Source organism: Vipera berus, assembly GCF_964194415.1.
Source record: "Vipera berus genome assembly, chromosome: 1".
Lineage (NCBI taxonomy): Eukaryota > Metazoa > Chordata > Lepidosauria > Squamata > Viperidae > Vipera > Vipera berus.
In genome coordinates, this window is record NC_138202.1 from 71599330 (window position 1) to 71618368 (window position 19039).

General features: G+C 40.9%; 2 protein-coding genes across 2 annotated transcripts in view; one reads left to right on the forward strand and one right to left on the reverse strand.

The window, feature by feature from the left end:
* The window catches only part of PCNX1 (pecanex 1), a 117136-nt gene extending 115180 nt beyond the window's left edge, over positions 1-1956 (reverse strand). The window contains exon 1 of the mRNA XM_081315689.1: positions 1675-1956. Coding sequence (XP_081171815.1) covers positions 1675-1827 — 153 coding nt within the window. The 5' untranslated portion in view covers positions 1828-1956. The remainder of the gene's footprint in view (positions 1-1674) is intronic.
* A 6771-nt stretch (positions 1957-8727) lies between these two features.
* Positions 8728-19039, forward strand: part of MAP3K9 (mitogen-activated protein kinase kinase kinase 9) — a gene marked incomplete at both ends in the record, with an annotated part of 33028 nt that continues 22716 nt past the window's right edge. The window contains 2 exons of the mRNA XM_081326411.1: positions 8728-9154; positions 15592-16005. Of these exons, the coding sequence (XP_081182537.1) occupies positions 8728-9154; positions 15592-16005 (841 nt within the window). The remainder of the gene's footprint in view (positions 9155-15591; positions 16006-19039) is intronic.

A 19039-nucleotide genomic window follows, 5' to 3' on the forward strand; every position in this document is an offset into this window, starting at 1 on the left:
TTCACAAGTCAGCTTTTCCCTGGTATTTTATGTTTACTAGAATTTCCAAGGAATAAGGTGCAATAATGTCTGATTGTCATGGCAACACCATACTCACAAAAAAAGTTTCCCCTACATTAGACAGAACTGAATTTGGTAAGGGGAATGAGACAGCAATAGTATTTAGCATGTTCATTTCCCATTCTGTTCTATTAATTCTTCAGCTCATTATTTATTTCTGAAATTAAATTATTGAAAATATTTGCATAATTGTTTATGCCATTAGCAGTTTATGGCTACCAACATCTAGATTTCAATAGGCCAATATCAGTGATATTACAATAAATGCATAAAAAAAAATAAAAAGTGATTCTAAGAAATATTTCGTAGCTTTCCCATAACATGACCTGGCTGCTCTTAAGTTACAGTGATTTTATTTGTTTACAGCAAGAGAATCTCATTCTCTCTCTTCATCAGCTCATTTATTAATCCACAGAACGCAAGTGTATGTAGCTTAAACCATACTGTAGTAGAAATATATACTGTAGTCTATCGAACTTGTGCAGTCTTTCATCCACAGTGTATGCTTTCTGAATCAGTACACACAAAGACTTCAAGTTTTTACGGAAACGTATAATTCAAACAGACCTCAAATACTACGTGGCCTTCTGTCATCCTTCCAATCAAGACAATAACTACTAAATTAACATTATGCATCAGCATCAATAAGAATAAAATAAGCACTGGGAAGAGTGTCTGATGATCATTTAATTGCACCTCCAGCTGTAGCATTTCTACTAAAAAAAAAGAGAGAGGGGGAATTACTTATCCCACTACAGACAGGGATGCATGTCCAATTGTGGAACATTAGCACCAACACTTCCCTCCCTCCCCAGCTGTTGTTTCAGTACTTTCAGACCGACTCCCTAAGCCAGTGTTTCCCAACCTTAGGAACTTGAAGATGCGTGGACTTCAACTCCCAGAATTCCCCAGCCAGCATAGCTGGCTGGGGAATTCTGGGAGTTGAAGTCCACGCATCTTCAAATTCCTAAGGTTGGGAAACGCTGCCCTAAGCCTTAGTTATTTATCCTTGGTCCTTCACAACTACAAGCTCAACAACTGTAGATGTTGACAAGCTGCAACCAATCCTGAATTTGGAGGACACGGACTCTCATCAAAACACCCCACGTGTAAGATTGCCCCCCCCATTCAGCTTGACACGCAAAAGGAACATTGGCTTCCCACACAAAGCATTTCCTGGGCGGGGGGGGGGGGAAGAAATCCATAGCGTATGAGGCCAAAAAAGCCACGGATCCGCCGCTTCAAACGACAGGAAAGAGGTCACGCCACAAGCAGCTTTTTTTCTGTTTGTGTTTTTAAGTAGCCGTGGTCAGTTTTGGACTCCCTTTTCTTCCCAAGTTGAATAGCTTAGCGTTTAACCCGAACAAGGAGGCAACGGCCCTTTATTCCGACGCCCTCCGCCTCCAAAATACAGTAAAAAGCAGCAGCGGGAGAGCGGCAACGGCGGTCTCAAAGGCGGCTCTCCAACCCAACCTGACTGGGAACGCTCCGCGGGTGGCAAAGGCAGTAGCTTCCCCCAATCTGAAGGCGAGGCTGAAGCCCGAAAAGCCCCCTTCCCTTCCTTCTCTCCCGGCCAAGGGGGGGGGGATGTGTCAGGCCGGCTCCCTCACTCACCATGTATAACGTGAAAGGGAAGCCAAGCAGGAAGACCCACAGGTAGAGGTGCAACGCGTTGACCCCGGCGCCCTGGTGCGGGTCTTGGTACCAGCCGCCGCTCAAAGCCGCCCACACGCCCTGGCGCAGGATCTGCAGCAACTGGGAGCCCATGGCGGCCTGGCCCCAGCCCGGCTCCTGCCAGCCCCGAGCCCGGTTCCCTCTACCCGTCCTGCGAGCTCGGGCACAACTGCCCGCTGCCTCCACAGCCCGAGCCTCGCGACAGCCACAAGAGCCACCCCCCCGTCCTCCGTCTTCCCCTCCTCCTCCTCCTCCACACCCCCGTCAACGCCGCCGCCATCTTACGTCCGGGCTCCGGACCGCCCGTCCGCCCGCCCGCCAGCCTATAGACCGGCAACCCTTGCGGCAGTCGACGCGACCTCAGCGCCCGGGCTGGATTTTCCGCCCGCTGCGCGCAACGGGAAGATAGATCGGTGGCGGAGGTGGCGTTTTCGGCTCGGCCGCCGAATCGCTTCGCCAGCTCGCCGCCCCCCCCCCCAACACACACACACACACACACACACACACAAGTGAAGGCAAAAGAGCGAGCGGGGGAAATCGGAACCGCAAAGGGAGAGGGCGCGGAATAAACGCTTATTCTCGGCCCTTTGGCGAACGAAGCAGGGATGGAGGGTCTTGGAGCTGCCTTCAGCCCCAAACGCTGTTGGTTTTGGTTTGGTCTTTTAGCCTGCGTTGATGTCCCTACAATTGCGAGATATTGACTTATGTCGCTGGAGTGGCCCAGCCACCTGGCAAGCTAGGTTGCAAGAGAATCGAGTTATGGGCAAGGCTGTCGATTTACCAGGACAGCCTCTGTCCCCAACGCTCTCGTTGCTTTGCATTGCATCGGCCGGCTTCTCTACCGAGCCTCGTCCAGCCGTTAGCATTTCTGGAAGTATGGGAATGGGGGCCAAGGCACTTAGAGGATTGCTAAAATGCGAAGGAATGTCGGAAACTGCCAAAAACCACTTTTTAAGGAAAAAAAGCTTGTGCGCAAGGCAACGTAAAGAGTTGGTAGGCAGTTACCAGTCCGCTGCGAATATGAAATCGGGCGATGTGGGTCACTGATTTAATCACGGTACTGCGGTACACTACTGTGCCAAACTGTCATTGCTTTTGGAGAAAAGCAACACGGCGAGGAGGAACTTTTAGTGAAAGCGCGAGTTTGATTTTAGACTAGAGGATGGGACCGGGAGCTATTCAGAGGTTACTCCCCCTCGTCCCTTCTCGCGGGATTGCCAATTCTTGCGAGAACAGGAAAGCCGAAAGCGTCCCTGGTGTCATAGTAACAAGAGTCTCTTTCCCCTACACTTTATTCGATCTTCAAAAAACAACCATTTTATGTTAGTGCTGCTTTATATATATATTTTTATTACTGTTCTAAAATCTACTGTGGGGCATAGTCTGGAATTTACTAAGATTCACAGAGCAGATCTGTATCGATTTGTCTGTAATTAACCATGATTTATTCAAGCCAGCGTTCTGATTTGCCTTATGTATGGCATGCTAGGCAAAATTATGGCTGACTAATTTGTTGTTCAAGGTATTGTGTAACCCCAGCCAAAAACAAATGGCAGTTTGCTGCAAACTGTGGGACGATGTTAATAAAAATACATCATTTCTTTGATTGACAGGAAGGCTCAATAGTTTCATTGACTTTAGAACAGTGGTGGGATTCAAATACGTGAACAACTGGTTCTCTGTGTAGATGCCACTTCCGGAAGTCCATTCCGGGCCTGGGCAACAAAAAATTAGCTACTGATTCTGCTAAAGTGCAAACTGGCTGAATCCCACCACTGCTTTAGAACTGTATGAGAGCAGGAACTCCTTGTAGGGTGACCTTCATTAGTAAAATCAAAGGGGAGGACTGAAGTTAAGAGGAATCCATAAGGGCAGGTGGAGTTCCATCTACCCAAATAAGGGCAGGAGCTGCCACTGAGAAAAGACAATGCCTGAAAAAACAGTGTACTCTCAGCAACCAAATAGACTGCAAACAGTCCATTACAACAAGGTGGTAGGAAAGCAAAATATCTTGGGATTTAAATCTCAGCATATACAGATCTTTCAATTCTGTAGAAACTGGGTTTTTGGTTTGTTTTTTTTACATAATGAGGTCTACAGTAAAATTACCCACCCATGCAATTCTCACAAATCCTTATTTCCTAAAAATCTATTCATCCAAGAAGTGGCTCAGGGAGCATGAGGGAAATCAATCCACCTAATGACCCTTTTCCATTTGGAACAAAATAGCACATTATTTCTATATTGCTACCAAAGACAGCCTGTACTTGGCTAGAGTTAAAGCACTTCTTTAGTTATTTGGGAACTTGCATAAGTAGATCTGGAGGTAATTATATGGCCAGACACAAGGTAATGCAACCACCAATGCTTCCAGGTTTGAAAGAGGGACATAACATAATAAAAAGTGTGAAAAAGAAATCTTGAAATTGTCAAAGTAGAGATTAAACTTTAGGCATATGTGAACTTGTGCACCAGGATTTACTATTCATGGCATGGCATGGCATGGCATGGCATGGCGTAGCAATAATGCTCAGAAAGGACATTACTCAGTAAAGTATGTGGCGGTAATTGGCTATAATCCATTAATGATGGGATGGTATATTAGAATTAATGGATATCCTGTGCACATCTATTATGCTCATCTATGCGCCTATTGATCTACTTCTTGGGATATTTTATCCAATCCTCATCTGAGTAAAGTTCTTTAGCTGTCAAATAGGACATTTGATCACCAAATGGGGATGAAATACCCATTGAGTTATTATAAGCAAAGAGGAAGTTAACAGCTCTATGTCAACAAATATGAAAGAAGACTGAAATACAGACAGGCATGTAGATCAGTTTATATATTTGTACCAAAAAGTGAGATGCAGAGAAATGTATAAATTATTAAACAATTTCATTATTTATGTAAATAAATTTATGCTTTTATGCTTGATAATACAAAGGTGTGGAGTTTCACACTTGGAAAAAGTAATTCCAAATAAACTGGCAGATTTAGGATCTGGCCTTCTAAAGAGCAGTCAGGGTTGATCTCCTCTAGGACTGACTGATTTGATCGCTTTGCAGTCCAAGGGATTTGTAGGAGTCTTCTCCAGCACCATAGTTCAAAGGCCTCAATTCTTTGGCACTCAGCCTTTCTTATAGTCCAACTTTCACAGTCATACATTGCAACTGGGAAGACCATAGCCTTGACTATATGCACTTTTGTTGGCAGTGTGCTGTCTAGATTTGCCATGGCTTTCCATAAACTACCTGTGTTCAATTGTGAATCAAACTGGAGGGATTCCTTGAGCAGTTAAAACCTCAGTCTCATAGTGGGTTGCTTAAAGCATACTGAGGAATACTCATTACAAGCATTCATTTCATGAATAACCCCAACAATTCTTCAATTCAAGTGAAAGAACAGATACTAAAGAGCTTTGGGTGAATCAGTGCTGCCATCTGTTGGTCATGTACAACATTGGAGACAATTTTTTTTACTAATCTAGTTGAAGGAAAATAATTGCTGTTTTTTTAAAGTACTACAAGTAATATGCTGATATATAGGCTCATCTAGCTTACAAATTGTATATGGTTCCAAGCCCAATCATGATTGATAACTTTTCACTAGAAATTAGGTAGAGATATTTGACCATCAAGTTCCTGTCAAATCTTTCTAAGATTTTTGAATTCAAAGTTTGAATACAATAAAAACGTACTGATGCTCAGTGTTCTAAACTGAACATGTGATTTAATGGTACTTGGTTTAGAAGATTTTGGGAGCAGTAGTCTCCTCTTTTTGCTTAGCGTTAAGGAAGGTATATTTTGTAAAGCACAAGATATCCAAGTTGCTTCTGGTTTGGCCCCCAAATCTATTACAATGAGAGGAAAAATATAATTTCATGCTCAGTAATGTTTTTCAAAACTTATTTAACTAAATTTAAAATAACTATATATGAAATACAGTTAAGTTTATGAATATGATTAGATTTTATGAGATTTGGAATATAATACAAATAGGGTAATTGTAGGGGAAGAATGATCAAGCTTAAGATCTGATCTCTCACTCTGGAGTAGAATGGGTACCACAGAATTCAGTCCTGCTGTTGGGAGCAACCATTTATCCATTTGGATAGATCTGATCAGCACATTTCCGACACACAGCTGTACCTCAAGATAAGACCGGCAGGATAAGTATGCTGCTTTATCCTGCCATCTGGAGGTTGTCAGGGACAGGAAAATCTATTTTGTCATTGTTGCAATTTCTTTTGGTGGACATAATCATTGGACATGTCATAGAAGCCAGCATGAATTAGACTCAAAATATACTGATAAAATATTGGATATCTGATTATAGTCTAACACTAATAGAACAGTTTTTATAAAAATGAATGGGAAAGCTCCAGATATTTGCACTTAGAATAAAAGGTGACTTATAAAATTTACAAAACATAATTACTGTGTTGTACACATGCTAAACTACAATGTAGTTAATTGCTAGTTCAGTGTGTTATGCAAAGTCAGGAAGAACAGTTATTTTTGGATCAATCTGTGTGTCAATGCTTCGGAGTTAATCCAGTAAACAATGGTTTAATAAATCATGGATTTAGACAATGCTAGCTGCAATACATGTATGTTGGAAACAAGTGCAGTTTTGTTTCAGTAATAGTAAATTTATTTATTTTATTTATTTATTTATTAATGGGACTTATATCCCGCCCTATCTCCCGAGGGACTCAGGGCGGCTAACAACAACAAAAATTAAAGGTCTCTGTACAGTAAATTAAAATTAAAAATTGAAATAAATTAAAGATTAGAGTTAAAATTGTAAACATAATTAAAATCCCTGTCAGTCCAGGTCAGCCAGGTGGAAAAGGAGTGTTTTGAGGCCGCGGCGAAAGGACTGGAGATCTTGGGCCATCCGAAGCTCAGGGGGGAGCTGGTTCCACAGGGCTGGCGCTCCCACAGAGAAGGCTCTTCCCCTGGGGGTCGCAAGTCGACATTGTCTAGCCGACGGTACCCTGAGGAGGCCTTCTCTGTGTGAGCGTACTGGGCGATGGGAATTCGTTCCCGGCAGCAGATGGTCCTGCAAGTATCCCGGTCCTAAGCCATGTAGGGCTTTAAAGGTAAGTACCAGCACCTTAAATCTCACCCGGAGGGCAACCGGTAGCCAATGCAGCTCACGCAGGAGGGGTGTAATATGGGAGTATCGGGGTGCTCCCATCACTACCCGTGTTATAACAACTCATGTTATAACATCCATAAGTGAATGGGTCTTGGGTTTGCAGTACCTTATTTTTTTCTCTGGTTTTGTCACCCACTGTTACATTCACCTGCTTTTTATTGATTCTTCCAGATTAATATAATACAATTAATCATGAAGATCACTAGGATTGAAATAAAAAAAACTAATATGTGTCTGAATTGTCATTTAGTGCCATGCAAACAGAATCACTCACTGTTTTTCTTTGTGTTTTTCAGTCCCATTTCTCTACCATGTGGCTCATCTAACAGGAATTTAAAGTTATTTGTGATACTAAGCCATGGTACCCTAATCATGATTTACTGATCAACATATACTTGGTTGATTTGTTCAACATGAAAGATATCCCATAATTTACTCAGTATAATTACTCACAGGCTAACAAGGCACAGTTAGCAACATAGAAAAATATTCCACTGAGATAATCTAAACTCGAACAACCCTCATTTTCCTACTGCAGGAAACAAATTGCTACATTGGCTTGAAATGCCATGCTAGTATTAGGAAGGCAGCAATCTTGCTTGTATTTAAGATCATTGTAGTAGCTTGCTAGGAAAGGTATGCCATCAGAACTCAGAAAACTGATTTGAATAAACCAAAAGCCACATTTTTATTAGGATCCATTTCTCTATTTACATTTGCTACAAAGCTTATATGCTTTTTTCTAGTGATGGTAATACAGTTGAATTGCAACGAGAGAATAATAGTGACAAGACTTTGTTTTTAAATTATACACGGTAAAGTGGCCTTGGAAATACACTGACAGGGGCAATTAGTTCAAAAATTAGTATTTTGGTGGTCGCATGCAGCCCCAGCTCAATTTTGTAACTAGTTTCTTTAAAGGCAGGTAATCCCACCTAGTTGCCAGAAACGGGGAAGGGACAGAGCCAAAAGGCTGCTTTGAAAAACAAAAGATGCCCAACATAAGGCCATTCTGCATGTCTAGCAGACACAACTGGCACTTCCGAATCCTACACAACATAAGTCGAACCGGAGAACTCCGTAATTAGTCAGGATAAGGAGACCCTCGATCCACGCCTATTCATTCGCAAGCAATGAACTCGCGCTGAAGGCAAAAGGCAGCCTTCTCACCTAGCAACGACAGGACTTGAGCTCCCGCTCAATCCGATCCAAGGGAACGTTGCGGAGCCGCCCAATAGGAAGGAGGACTTAAAGCGCGTGCGAGACAGCTGTGGAAGAAAAAAAAGGGGGGGGGATGGTGGTGGTGGTGAAGGAGGCGGAGGCGGAGAGGCTACGGCAGGGGTCGGCAACCTCGGCTCTTTTATGACTCGTGGACTTCAACTCCCAGAATTCCTGAGCCAGCATAGCTGGCTCAGGAATTCTGGGAGTTGAAGTCCACGAGTCATAAAAGAGCCGAGGTTGCCGACCCCTGGGCTACGGGGAGGTAGGATGCCATTAAGGCGCCGCCGATCTTCAATCAGGTAAGGGAGGAGTTTGAAGGACTGTTGTAACAGCGAATGGGAGCCCAGGGATAACCGGTCGGGGAGGCGGGCTTTTCTGGACGCTCCACCCTCTCCCTCTTCCAAGCTTGCCGGTCAATCAGGTGGCTTAGGATGTGCGGTCGGCGGCCCTGGCGGAGCGCGATGTGGCTGTGGAGGGCCCGCTGGGCGGCGTCTCTCCTCCGCGGAGGGCTGCGGCGCGGCTCCGGCGTTCCCTCAAGGGTTGACCGGCAGCCGGCAGCCGCATGAGCAAGAGACAGCTTTCCCCGCGGGCAGCCCTGCCCCCTAATGGAGGAGCCGGTCCGTCTTCCTCCTCTCCTCCCGCGCAGCCCCCTTCGGCCCCCGCTGCCGGGGGAGGCTGAAGGGGAGGCGGCGGCGGCGGCGGCCAGCCCCGCTTGGGGGAAGGCGGAAGCAGCGGCCTCGGGCGACAGCGCGGACGGGGCCGGCCTCTGGACGGCGGTCTTCGAGTACGAGGCTTGCGGCGAGGACGAGCTGAGCCTGCGTCCCGGCGACGTGGTACAGGTGCTCTCCAGGGACTCGCAGGTGTCCGGCGACGAAGGCTGGTGGACGGGCCAGATTGACCAGCGCGTCGGCATCTTCCCCAGCAACTACGTGACCAGCAGCGCGGGCAACGGCAGCGGCCGCCGCCTCTGCCTCCAGGAAGGGAGGAGATCGGATCTCCAGGCCTCCTACCCTGCTACTCCGGCCATCCAGTGTAAGAAGGGAGGGCGCGGGCCCGGGATGGAAGGGAGTGTGTGTGTGGTGGTGGGGGGCAGTTCAGGAAGATGCCTACGCTGCTAAACGCCGGGTTTAATGCCTGTGGATGTTGTGGCTCCTGGAGAGAGGCTGAACCCCCCCTTTTTTTCCCCCAGTGCATAAACCTATACCAGGGGTCTTCAAACTTGGCCCTTTTATGACTTGTGGACTTCAACTCCCAGAATTCCTCAGCTGGGCATGCCGGCTGAGGAATTCTGGGAGTTGAAGTCCACAAGTCATAAAAGGGCCAAGTTTGAAGACCCCTGGCCTATACAGACGACCACTGGAAGCCCCTTTTGCCGGTCAGCGCTATGACCCAGGGGAAGGGTTTGTCTTGTGCTGAAGAAGTTTGTCAAGGGTAGACTGGTCGTGCGTGTAGGCTGCATGCTTTGTCAGTTCGGTAGGAATGTGACCCGCTTGACTCGTGTCTGGAAACTTCATCCAGGGATGGCACTTCTCCCATCTTAATGAGACTGCAAAGACGTGATTTTGCTTACGTTTGGCAGAAGACAATCAAGATACTTCCGGAGGAGGAAGGGGTGTGGCTATATTTTATTCCATTGATGTTTTACCACTTCCCCCCCACACACACACACTTTATCCTTTTTCTTGATCCGAATACCAGTAAACTCGGAGAATTGCGTATTCTTCTCCATCCTCTTGTTATGTGTTCTAGATAAAATAATCCAATGCCCCACTGCTTCAGACTAGGTCATGTAATTCAACCTAAGTACATTTTACTGTATAACTTGCATCTCTGAAAACTCTGCACTCAACAATAACAACCAGTGTTGCAGAGTGTCAGATGGTATACTAGTTTAATAAAGAATAATAACAGTGTAGGAGTGTAATTGTGTCAGGAGAGAAACATTTTTCAGCAGTGTACTTTTACTTGTTAAATGGGTCATTTTTTTGAAGGAAACTTGGTATTCTCTAAGCTTGGTTGTTTTCTTACAAATGTTTCATTACCCAAACTAGGTAACATCAGTGCTCTTATAGATCATTGTTTTCTTCCTCCGTAACTTCCATACTCTTTATGCCCAATTTGTTTAAATCTCACTAAGGACCTGGTTCGGTTCAATGTGCTTTTTAGAGGCTATTTTAATAACCACTAAAAGTTTAATAAAAACTGAACTGTTCAGTTTTTTGCTTGCTCTACTTAGAAACTTCAGCAAAGGGCATTTATGCTTTTTATCTAGATTTTTGTTCCAAGATTTTTTCTGTCGGGCTACTTTTGTAGTATTTCCTTGTAAACAAGTGGCCACAACTGAAATGGGTTAACAGAGCAAAATTCAGTACAAACTGTTAACTTGTCTTGTTTGGAATAGTCAGTATTTTTGGATTACTGTTATACTTTATTGATAAAGAATGTTAGACCTGGCATTTTTCTTTCCTTTTGAAATTCTAATTTTGGAAATTATTTCATTCTTACAGCTTAAACATTTTCAAGATAAAATAGAGATTAAAAATACAATATATGGGAAACTTAATGTATACATGGTTGTACTTTGACAATAAAGGTTCGTTCATATCCACCTCAAAAGGGAATAGTGAATAATCTGAAAAAAGGAAACCACAGTAATTTTGACACTGCTGCCTCATTTTGGTTTTGAGATCCATCTGGTCCTAAAGAAAGCAGCAATAAACAAAGTTCTTCTTTGTCCCTTTGCCTTTCTGTGGGAAAGAATATGCACAGTGTTGCTTTGAGACCATTTACTAGTAGCATTATAATTGGTAATGTGTTAGGGGGAAAAATAGAATCTTATATGTGGCACTTTCCAATGATACAAAACCATCTGTTTTCAATTGTAGCTACTCAGTTCTTACATATGTAAAATTGATCTGACTGCAACTGACAAAAGTTAAGTTACAGGATTTTTATTTACATAGCATCCACCTCACATAGACAACTTTAGATGGCTTACAATCAAATAGATAAAAACAATAAAATGCATAATATAAAATAAAAAAAATAGAAGCTAAGTTTCATAAATAATGACCCGTAAGCCCCTTTTTATGTTTAAACAATATTTCTACACTGATGCAGTATAATCTTGCTGTTCTTTTCATACACAGAAATACAGTCAAAAGTCTAGTCAGAAATATGTATTTGGTTACCAACTCCTTTTGACTACACAAAAGTTTAAATCTCTAACCTAGTAACATAATCATCAGAAAACACAGTCAAATAATCAAAGCTGGAGAATTTAGTTTAACCATACAGAGATGATTTGGCATAAAGCCAGTTTTAGACTCTGTGGGTGCGCCAGACCTTTGGAACCGCTTACCGGTCGAGCTCCGGATGGCCCCCGACCTTCGCTCCTTCCGGCGCGATCTCAAAACATTCTTTTTTGAACAAGCTGGCCTGGTCTGACGGGATGGGGTTGGGTTTTTAAAATTAGTTTTAATTTTAATATGTATTGATTTTATGGGCATGATGTTTAATGGCTTTTTAATTTTTGTATTCGGTTTTTTATTGTGTATTGCCCTGTTCACCGCCCTGAGTCCTTCGGGAGAAGGGCGGTATAGAAATCAAATTATTAAATTAAATTATTATTAAATGTTTATGCAATTGCAGTGAGTAGCCTTTGTTATTTATTCTCTTGCAAAGGTGCATTCTTTATATTGCCTTTTTTCTTAACCAGTAGTGTATAGCTGAGAGCCCTATGGTACTGAGAGTAAAGCCTATATGTTTCCAAATGTACATCTTTCTCTGTGTATATACAATATATACATAGCTCTTCTCTTAACCTTTAAAAAAATCCTGTATAATTTATAAATTACAGTAATCATTAAAAGTTTTTTAGTCTACAAAAAACATATGCTTCAGATTGCTGTTGAGAAGTTTAGCAAACGTTTTGTTATCATCAAAGGAGCTGTCCATTCAGCACCCATTAATTCAGAACCTCAATTTTCTGTTCATAAAATTAAAGTATCCTTATGACCTACGGTACATTGGTGAAAAGAACAATAATTTTAAATGAAATGAAAAATTTCACTCCTTTTAATTAGTAAAAAATATGCAGGAAGTTTAAGCATGTTTAAGCTTTTTCAATAGAGAATTCATAACTATAATTTCAGCTGTTTCTTTTTTCTACTTAAGTTAAACTTAAAGATCCTAACTTATTATTTCAGTTGCTAAAGATGTTTCCTAGTTCAGTGGCTTTTAACATTACATTCATATGACTATTTGGACTTCTAAAGTTTTTCAGAATCCTACTATTTGCTTTTATTCATTGATATTTCAATAGTGATAGGTCTTCATTAGATGAACTGCATGAATTGTAGTAACTAATATGCTGCCCTTCTTCTTTAATAAGTACTTGAATTTTGGGAGTTAATACTACCAGCATATGTCTTAACTGCTGGTTCCTTTACTATATATAAATGATTCTAAATACAGAAGCTACCTGTCACTTTTATAGCTTCATTGTCAGCTGTAAGTGAATTTGTCTAATTCTCTTATAAATTTGGCTAAATCATTCTTTAAATCATTTGTCCTCAGCAAATTGGTCATCACACTGCTTGTCCAAGAATCCAGATTGGGGTGAACAAGATGACTGGTGTTGGCTTTCAAAGGCAGTGTTTACTTCTTGTCATTGTAACATTTCAGTAAAAGTTATTAGGAAAATTATTAGCCAATCTTCCCAATATTTCAGTGTCAAGGATATAATATAGGCCTTGTACATTAATCATGTTAAATTGTATCTTTATTTTTACTTTTCAAAATTGATCTTATGCTTAAAATTGGTATTTTTCAATTCCAGCAAGTGAATATAAAAGGAAATTTGCTATGAGTTTCTCAGTGGCTATTTTTATGTTATTTGTGTTTTTATTTCATGACAGTATTTTTATTCTGTTTTTATCCTATTTTAATGGTTGGTGCCCCAAAGTCCTGTATATAAGATGGAATGATATAAATCTAATTAAATAAATAATAGTACCTGCTTTTAGACTTCCTTGGAATTATTTGGAGCATAATTTGAACAGCAGTCCGTAGTCTTTATTATTTGCATGTTTATAAAATTCCTATGAAAAATTAAGAATATATTCTTTTTGTGGTGGAATTACAGTATTAATTGAAGGCTATCAGCCAGAAAAGTAGAACAACATACAAATATTATAATGCTATATCTCAAAACAAATGATGCCATAAGATACCTTCCTTATCACCAGTAAGATGAACTTGCCCTTCCTGATGCTCACACATGTATTACATGGAAAACTGAGCTCTCATTTAGCAAGCTTCTTCATTTCAACTTCACTGTCATCAGTATCCAATCATGTGTCCCATCTTACATGGCATAGCCTCTTCTGGTGTCATTAGCATATGAGTAAATTTGTGCAGAGAAGAATAATTCAGATATCTGGGCATCAACTAAAGTATTTAGATTTTGAAGGTAAGAAGTGGCCCTTGAAATTTAGATTGGAAACACAGTGCAAACCAATGCAGCTGATATGACTCTGTTGTGTTTTGACTCTGGGTTCCTGTTTATAGGTTTGCAGAGGTTTGTCAGGGATATACCCATAAGGAGTACAGTACAGTTGTATAACCCAGACATGCAACTGTGGCTTTAAAATGTAAGCTGCCTTGAGCCTTTGTAATAGGGAAAAGTAAAATATAAATAGACTGTTCTTAATACTATTGCCTTCACCTAATACTCCTTCCTCCTCCTAATTTCTCCACAAAACACTCTTGTGAGGTGGGTTGAGATAAGAGAGAGTGGCTGGCCCATCTTAAAGTTTTTAAAAAGTGTTTCATATTTCAATATGGTGGAGCAGTGGGCTAATGCCTCCTTAAGTAACACCAGCTGCCTGCAATTAGTGCAGGTTCGCATCCCACCAGGCTCAAGGTTGACTCAGCCTTCCATCCTTCCGAGGTAGGTAAAATGAGGACCCAGATTGTTGGGGGCAATAAGCTGACTTTGTAATAATGCCGCTTGGGGTGTGTGTGAAAGCCCTAATAAGCAGGCATATACATAGAATGAAGGCTACTGCTAAGCTTGTAAGCCGCCCTGAGTCTTCGGAGAAGGGCGGGATATAAATGGAATTAAAATAAAAATAAAAAAAATAAATATGCTTCTTATATTGAAAGAGTAATAGGGAACCTTGATAATCTCTTTTAACACAACAGTATACCATATGACACTGTTAAGTGGATATTTAACAGTGGCATACAGTATATTGTTGCGTTAGCATAATCCTTTAGGGTGAATGCAATACACATAAAGAATGAGTGTGAAATAAATTCTCATCAGAATTATTTCAGAAAGTTTTCAGTGCAAAGTTGGAATATATGATCAACAGCAAAGGAAAAGCCCTTGTTCTGGGCTCTGTTCTTTCCCGAAAATTGATCTGAATACTTTTATGTAGGATAGCTTATAACAAAAAAAACATGTTTTAGAAGGTAAATTTCTGAATGAATGGTGGAGAATGGAAGGATTTATATTCCTTGCAATCATCTGGTCACTAGCACTGTTTGGGAGAGTCGTTGAGATCATGGGACGTTAATCTGTGCCCTCAGGGTCACCTGAATAGTGCAAATGGGTGTGGAACCTTCTTGGAACTGCTGAAGGGACTGTGTTGTAAACAGGAGATAGGTAGTGTCATACCCCTCCCCCTGTGTTGAGAGAAGGTTGTTCAATCTTAATGTAGATGGTCTCTTTGACCCCCTTTCAAACCAGCGGTCCTCTTGGCCCAAAATGTGGAATTTGCTGTTTTCAAAAGAGTGGCCTTTGTCTTACTCTTTTGTTACTGCATTCACCTTTCAGAAGCAGGGCAACTAATTAAAATTAGTCAGAAAAAAAATAGTATAAGCAATTGCTACCTAATGCATGGTCCACTTTTCCCTAACTTGTCTTCCCTCGGTTGGGTGGATTTCAGGGTCCAGAATCCGCAACCTGCATTGCCATTACTGAAAACTGAGATTAAAGCCATAGATCTTAAGGCACCAACTAAAGATCAGGAAGATTGGCAAGAATGCATCTACCTTTTAAAACAAAATGTTTACCCATAATAAAATCTTCATTCTTCAGGTACGATATTGCAGTCTTATTAGAACATGATGATATAAAACATCTTCCTGGGAAGTAATTTGCATTGTGATTTTAATGATTAAAATACGTTTTTCTGAGCAGTGATTCAGTTATATTTGATTTAAATTAAGTCTGCCTTTTCAGACACATTCACAATATTGATTTAATATTTTTTGAGTATTTCTAGCAGTGATAAGGGTGCAAAATGAGCTGACTCATATTTCTACTAGGTAAGTATTTCAGCAGTCCCTTATCTAAAAAAAGTCAAGGTTAAATCATATCAGTAAATGAATGGTGCTGATAGTAATTACTATCTTAAATCATCTTTGTGGAACTGAGATATTTTCATTTTGTATCCTAGTGCTGGAGATTGACTTCTCAGAGCTTATTCTGGAGGAAATTATTGGCCTAGGAGGTTTTGGGAAAGTTTACCGTGCAATTTGGTTTGGAAAGGAAGTTGCTGTCAAGGCAGCTCGCTATGATCCAGATGAAGACATCAGTGAAGCCATCGAGAATGTCCATCAAGAAGCCAAGCTCTTTGCTATGCTAAAACATCCCAACATAATTGCCCTGAAAGGTGTATGTTTAAAGGAACCAAACCTTTGCCTGATAATGGAGTTTGCCCGTGGAGGCTCATTAAATAGAGTGCTTTCTGGTAAAAGGATTCCACCAGACATTCTGGTGAACTGGGCTGTCCAGATTGCTGAAGGAATGAACTATCTCCATGAGGAAGCAATTGTTCCTATTATCCACCGGGATCTGAAGTCCAGCAATAGTAAGTGGAAATTTGGAATGAAATGCCAGTAACTTTCAGGAATATTGGGCATAAAATAGTATTTGAAAGTTGTGAGATCACCTATGTCATCACCAGATGGATGGCACCAAAGAAAGGTTAGAAAACCAATTTGCAAGCCTATAAACTTGTAAATAGAAATGATGAATAGAGAAATTTCACTCTCTCTAAGGAAATGATTAAACAGAAATAGAAAGAAAACCAGAACGCCCTCTTTTTTCAGTTTAACCACTTCTGCTAACCATTCCTCCTCTGTCTTGAAATTTTGCTGACTGAACTATTTTCTGTTGCTTTTGTTTACCACATTTACCAAGTTGTTTGTTCTGTAACACAAAGGGAAACCTTGAGTGCTCATGGCAGACTAGAGGGAAATGAATTGTTCTTTCTTACTTGGATGTTATTGGCAATGACAAGAGAGATACATGAATGAAGGCAAATACTGTATAGGTGTCCTAGGATATTAGTTGCAGGATCCAAACTGAGTCGATCACCGGGACCAGAAGTTCAGTCTTCCGAGCTTTCGGACCCATGCTGGAGCCCATCCTCAGGGAACATCTCTCTAACGGAATGTGACTGACCCAGTGACCAACCCAGATTGGATCCTGCAAGAGTGATACAATTTTTTTTCAGTGTCACGTATTTTTCTTATAGTAGTTAGATTTACTTTTCATTTCTGTAATTATACTTTTAACTTTGCAACTAAATTATTTCGGCAGACTTGTGATCTTACTGAATTGAAATTCAATACAATTATGGCACGCTGATGATACCCAATTATATCTTAAAACCGGTGATATAAATGAGGCTGTCAAGGTGCCATCCCAGTGCTTGGAGGCTGACCAGGTTTGGATGATCCAGGGGGAACTGCCTCTGACTTCTATCCTAGCAAGACTGAATGGTTGTGAATGTTTGGGCACCCAGATCTGGAGGTTGACCTTAGATGGGAAAGTACATTCCCCTTCAAGATTGCCGTGCTCTCTGAGTATCTTCCTGGATTTACAGGTCTTGCACAAAGAGCAGCTGTCAGCTGTGGCCAGAAAGGCCTTTGCATACCTCTGTTAGGTACATCAAATACACCCTTTGCTAGATTGGCCCGGGTGGGGGTGGGGCTTACAGATAATCACTCGTACCCTGGTTACCTTTTAGCTAAACTACTGTAATGCGCTCAAGATGGGGCTGTCCTTGAAGACCACCTGGAAGCATTAAACTGCTCAGAATGTGGCATCATGAGCAGTAATGAGCACTCCTCAGTATACCCATGTGCCACCTGTACCTCACAAGTATGGTTGCCAGTTTACTTCCAAGTGCAATTCAACATGCTGGTTGTTTCCCTTGAAGCTCTACCTGTCATAGGGCCTGTTGCAGGACCATCTGTATCCCATAGCATTGTTCCAGACAATTTCATCCCACAGAGTTGGTTGTTTTGATTTTAAAATGTCACCTATCAGGAGCCTGAAAGTGCATTTCTCTGTAGCAGCACCTTTTCTCAGGAACAATTTGGTTGGTCCCTCCTCAGTGTGGTTTATAAGAGGCATGGAAATCTGGCTGACTACTTTGGCAAGGGAGAGTAAGATTCCTTGCTTCATCATGCATGCCATATTTTATTTTTATTTTTTTATAGTTTATTTTATTGCAGTTCTTTGCTTGATCATTGTGAGTCATTCAGAATCATTAAGAGTTGGACACTTGGATGGCATACAAGTTAATAAATTATTATTGTATACCTTCCTTTTTTGGTGTTATCAGAAAATTACCTCAGTAATTGAGACTAGGCTGATGCTGAACAGCAAGCCTGAAAACATAGGAAGATAAATCCATTGCTCTCATGAGATAATTGTGATTTATGTAGGTAAAATTTAATGGGGTGTCTTTTCAAAAAAAAGGAATGCAGTATCTTGTGAACTTGATTACGTAATGTGATGGAATAAATGTGAGCAGGAGTCTAAAAATAGAAATAAATCTTGAAACTAAATTCATCTTAAACATATTTTAGCTTACCAAAATACTCAAAGGAATTCTAGATCTTTAAAACTTCTTTCATTTACATCAGAATGAGGATAGTTCAGTTTTACCTAATGAAATGACTCTTGGAAAGTCTGATGTCAAGGAGAAAAAGGTCACCTTTATCCTTATTTTTTTTAAAAAAATATTACACATGTACAGCAAGTTTGAATTAATCCAATTAACAAAGTAACCAATCCAGATTTCACATTTAGGAATTCATGACATAAAGCTAAAAAAACATTTTGGTCTATCTATAAAACATAAAATATCAGCATATGATAACATCCTGTGCACTATTTCTAATTGAAAAGTCAGGAGTTCTAAAACCAAAATAAAGAGAAACAGAGAAAAAGGTCACATTTCATTCATACTTCAACATAAATTTAAAGTGAAAATACAGTGTTAATAATTACTTGAGATTTATAGATGTATGGATCATACTGATTCAAAATATTTAAGTCATATCGAAGGCTTTTTCAGCTTCGAAAGAAATTATAACTGATGGGTCTTATGTGTGTTGAAATAAAGCAAAAACATCATTTAAGGATCTGATACTTTCTGTCTGAAACTTAATAGTTCTGTAGAAAGAATACTCTGTAATCTACAATGCAGGAAATAGTTGTATAATTAGGACATACAGTAGTCCCTGTTTGATTTCGGAATAACTGTGATATTTGTTTGATTAAAACATAGAGGCAGGGGTACATCTAAAACGTTTTGAAGATATACCTATGCATCCTTTTCATATGAATTGAATGGACACCATCAGAGCCAGAAGTAGATTTAGTTGCCGGAATTGGCTATGTCTAGTCTAGTGAAAACAAGGACTAGAGATGACATGATAGCTGTGTCTACCACAAAGAAGAGGGGGTCAACCTATTTTTCAAAACATCTGGAGGTCGAACAAGAAGCAATGGATGGAAACTAATCAAGGAGAGAAGCAACCTAGAACTAAGGAGAAATTTCCTGACAGTGGAACAACTTGCCTCCAGAAGTTGTGAATGCTCCAACG